The sequence below is a fragment of the Glycine soja genome, chromosome 17, assembly GCF_004193775.1.
Source record: "Glycine soja cultivar W05 chromosome 17, ASM419377v2, whole genome shotgun sequence".
NCBI lineage: Eukaryota > Viridiplantae > Streptophyta > Magnoliopsida > Fabales > Fabaceae > Glycine > Glycine soja.
This window is the reverse complement of record NC_041018.1, coordinates 15,057,079-15,061,909: the sequence shown is the minus strand read 5'-3', so window position 1 is coordinate 15,061,909 and position 4,831 is coordinate 15,057,079. Positions and strand designations below refer to the sequence as shown.

The following is a 4,831-nucleotide window of genomic DNA, read 5'->3' as shown; positions in this document are numbered from 1 at the left end:
AAAAAAAGTTCACTGGGCAAAAACTTGTGCTATTCTATTTTCCTCTCCTCCTTCATTCTTACAAAAAGTTTTTCAAGAGACCTACTCTTGGTGACTATTTTCAAGAGAATGTCTTTGATGTGCCATCATTTTCTTCTATTTTCTAAACCCTTTTTGCACCATTTTAATTACTGATTGGTTTTAATTGTCAATTAATCAGGCAGTTTTATTATTTGGGCTCATTTAGCTAATTTGATGTTTTTAATCTAATTTCAGTAATTAATGAAACATTGGGCTTAATCTGGATTTTGGTTATGGACTTGAAGAGGGAAAATAAAGCAGCGCTTACCTTAGTTAATTTTTAATTAGGAAATTTCGCAATTTTATTTTATGTTGTTCAGTGTTTATTTCGTTTTGGGTCAGAGTATTGTAAATAGGGCCCAGTGACTTTGAGTGACTCTTTTTAAATAGCAGCCTTGGGCTTCGTGCAAGGCATTCTATTTCTGCTATTTTCATTATTCAGAGCTTTGGTTTTAGGTTTTCACGTTTTTCTGTTGCCTTGTTACGGTTTTCGTTCTTAATGCAAATTTCCGTTTTCTGCTTCTAATTACGAATTCATTCTTGCTTCTTCTTCTACTTTCATTTACGTTTCTGTCTCATTTACGTTTCCGTTCATTTATGTTTCTACTTCATGTTTCATTTGCGTTTTCTGTTTGAATCCATGGAAGGCTAGATTTTCTGGTATTGTTTCCTTTTGAGGACTAAGCCCAACTCTCTTTGAGGTTTCGCTTGTAATGTGGTTTCCTGGCAGTTTTCCCTTCACCAGTTATCCCAACTTCGTGAATATTAATTAGTGCACGCTTCGTGTTCGATTAATTGCCTCTGAGCCTAACTTGCGTTCATGCTTAATGGACGAAGGGCTAACTGGTGTATGTGGTGCCTAATCACGTATTGCAAACCCTAAGTTTATTTTCGCTTAGTAAATTGAAATAGGGTTGGATTAAGTGGTTGACTGTTAGGGACGAATTCTCCATAACCCAGGATAAGAGAATGGCTTCTGAATCAGAGGAAACAACCCATTTTTAATATTAGTAGTTTCGTATTCCAGTTACTTGTTCTGCTCTTTAATTACCAAACAACCAAACCCCCCCTTAATCGTTACTATTACTGCAAGTATATTATGAACATTTGGTTTGTCACTGCTCGTTGGGAAACGACCTAGGATCACTTCCTAGTTACTGCATTTTCATGTTTATTTGATTCGGGTCCGGCCTCGATCAGTCTTCTTGGTTGAACACTGAACACAAGGGACCAACGTTCCTTGGGTTCATTGCAAGAAGCAAGATTTGCTTCTTGGTTGATCACTAGACACAAAAGACTAACGTTTTTTTAGGTTCATTGCAAGAAGTGGGTACAACTTCTTGGTTATTATAACTAGACACAAGGGACCAACGTTCCTTGGGGTTCATTGCAAGAAGTGGGCATAACTTCTTGGTTGTAATCACTGAACACAAAGGAGGAGATTCCTTTGTGGTTCATTGCTTGTAAAAGATTTTACAAGGATGGTGGAAATCTCAAGCGGGTTGTTTGGGGACTAGACGTAGGTACGGGTTGTGACCGACCCAGTATAAATCCGATTTTGCATTCTCTCTTCCCTTAATCTCTTTTACTTTCTGTTGTGTTTATATTTCTTTAAGTTACTTTCCCTCATTTATTATTCCAGTAACTTAATAACAAAGAGATAATTGAATCTAGGGAATAATAAAAAAAAGGGAAATTTTCAATTAGGAATAGTCAACGAAATCTTAATTCAACCCTCCCCTTCTTAATATTTCTGAGGTCGCTTGTCCAACAGCTAGACCATTGAAACCAGAGAGATTGAAGGCGCTTCGCATCCAGTGGGCAAGCTACTATTTGAAAGTTAAAAATGGAACAATCAATGTTTAAGTAATTTTGGAATTATAGTTTAGTTAATTTATATTTTTTACAATTCATGTAATGTATGCACATTAAATATTCTTTTAATTCATAGTAAATATTCAATTTTTATGGAATTTATGCTAAAAACAAACTGAAAATTATCTACTGTGGCTCTGATTTTAAATTTGCAGGTTAATTTGGGGTAATTAAAAAAATAGACAATATATTAAAAAAAATCTAAAAAACATCGGTTTTTACAAAAACCGATGTTAAGACTAAAAACCGATGTTGGGGAGTACAAATCAACATCGCTTTATTCTAAAAACTGATGTTGTATGTATATATTAACATCAATATTTTTAAAAATTGATGTTGTATGTATAAGTTAACAAACCGATGTTGATTTGTAGATATTTGACTTTTTTTATAATTCTTACTATACAACATCGATTTTTGTTGTCATTTTTATGTTAATATTGGTTTTGAAAAACCAATGTTAATGGTATTACTTTCAATGTTGATACTTTCAACATCGATTAATAATCAATATTAAAAGTCCTTAATAACCGATGTTAAAATCTTATTTTTTATTAGTAGTGTTTGAACGAAATCTCTACGTACTCTTACCAATGGAATTCTGATAATGTATTTGCAAGAAATTGAACACTCAATAGCATAGTTGTGAGGATATGAATGGAGGATGAAATAAGAGAGAACCTTATTTAACCAACTTGGATCCGCCTAGTAGAGGAATTAAGTAGTATAAACAAGTTTTTATAAGTTTTAACCTTTTTGTTACTATTGTAAATAAATATAGAATCTTACTTGAGATCTTATTTAGCCTATTTATATCATTCTCGATTAAATTATTAGGTGTTTCTTATGTGAGGGAAATATCGCCTTACACAAATCCTACAATAATCAGCACCTAGCTAGTTATTAGATTTCTTTACTAGACCAACACATAGACTACTTAATGTACCAAATTGGCCCAATTTCTATATAAAAAAGAGAGTCTAGAACACATAAGAGAAAGAATTTCATTATTTGACTTCAAGAAATTAACATCATGTATAATTAAAAATAACTGGAAAATTAAAAAGAATGATTTTGATTTTCCCACTTTTATATTCAAGAAATATTTTCTTAAAAGAAGCAAGAGATCATTGATCATTGGACTTTGTTGGACTGCAGAAGACCTTTTGGTACAGATCACCCAAAAATTTTCCTCTCTTCATTGCAGCATTATGTTTTACCTACAACGATTCCAATACGTATTGTTTCTCAACTTTGGTGCCACGTATGTGAAGTGTAAAAATATAATAAAATGCAATCTGACTCTAACAGTACATAACCCTTTTAATAGTCAAGGGTCCATTCCAAATCCACCACTGATAGCACCTATTATATAGATGCTATAAGTAGTGTAAATCACAAGACAAGTAGGAATCTGAAGCCATAAATTGCCAACACCACCAGAGATGACATTAGCATTGTCCCAATTCCCCGCTCTTGAAGTATATGCAAAACTCGGTGGGAACGCAAGACATGGCGTAGTGCTGAGTTCATAAAGACAACAACAAACACTTCACCAAATAATATTCAGCTCCCACTTTCCTAGTTCCTTTCCCCTTGTACTCAATCAATCACACCCCTTTCCTCTTTCTTTGTCCTTATTATTTAAGGCCAATCACTTATCCCTCTACCGCAAAAACTATTCTCTAATTACTATGACCTTCATAAGGGAGGATGATGATGATCAAGTTGATGATGATCATGATCATGATCATGTGGATGGTGGTGGATCACAAAACAGTGCCAGCAACATCACTGAAATTGTGACCACCCCAGAAGGGGAAAACTTAGGAGAATGGCTGAGTCTAGGCCTCAAAGGAGACATCAACATGCCAGCAGAAGAACAAAACTCATCATCAAGGCCTCTCCACAGCAACAACAACAAGGTATTCTCATGCAACTTCTGCATGAGAAAGTTTTACAGTTCACAAGCCTTAGGGGGTCACCAGAATGCACACAAGAGGGAGAGAGAAGCTGCTAGAAGCTACCACCAATCTCATCATCACAGAATTGGGTTTTCTTACACTACTTCTCTGGCAACTAGGTCACTGGGAATTAAGCCTCACTCTCTTGTGCACAGGCCTAACAGAGAAAGGTCTGCTATGGTGGCTAGATTCAGTAGTAGTGATGCCATTAATGTTGGGGTTGGATCAGTGGCATCATCATGGACACCCTTTATGCTTGAACAAGCTGTGGATTTCTATTGGCCAGGTAGCTTTCGTGGGGACTTATTGCCAAAGCAAGAATCATCAGATGTTAAGAAGATTGACTTAGATCTTCGGCTCTGATACATTAATTTGGTCCAACTTCTATGCTCAGAGTCCTGGTTTAAACCACTACTGCTGCTGCTTTTTCTTAATGGTTTCCCCCTATGCTATATATGATGCCACTTGTGCTAATAAAATGTCAAGGATATTGTTGTAATTCAGTAGTTGTACTTGTACTAATTGGTTTGAGAATGGAAACAATTCCATGTCAATGTGTATTAATTGCAAGTTTGCTACATTAAGAGTGTGTGTATCATTTCCATGTTTAAAAAATAACTTTGTGGTTTTGAAAATATAATTAAATAAGGTTGCTCGAACAGTTGGTAGATAGTGATGTAAGATATATAGTAAATTATGAAATTAGGAGAGAAGTTGAACAAGATGAAAATAGAAAAAGATAGGAAAATATCTTTTTAGTTGTTTTCTTTTTTGCTTTTTGGTTTTTCAATTATTTTTAAAATGACTTTTAAAACTTAATAGATTATAGATGAAAAATTGATTGATATGATAATCAAAGTGTATGAAACTCTTATAAGAAATATTTTTTAAACACAAAAAGGATCAGAAAGAAAATCAAACTAGCCATAAAA

General features: G+C 34.3%; 1 protein-coding gene across 1 annotated transcript; it reads left to right on the top strand.

The window, feature by feature from the left end:
- Nucleotides 1–3,294: 3,294 nt before the first annotated feature.
- LOC114392308 (zinc finger protein 7-like) lies at nt 3,295–4,558 on the top strand. Its single transcript, XM_028353386.1, has one exon. The coding sequence runs from the start codon at nt 3,630–3,632 to the stop codon at nt 4,260–4,262; it is 633 nt and encodes a 210-aa protein (XP_028209187.1). The 5' UTR covers nt 3,295–3,629; the 3' UTR covers nt 4,263–4,558.
- The last annotated feature ends 273 nt before the right edge of the window (nt 4,559–4,831 follow it).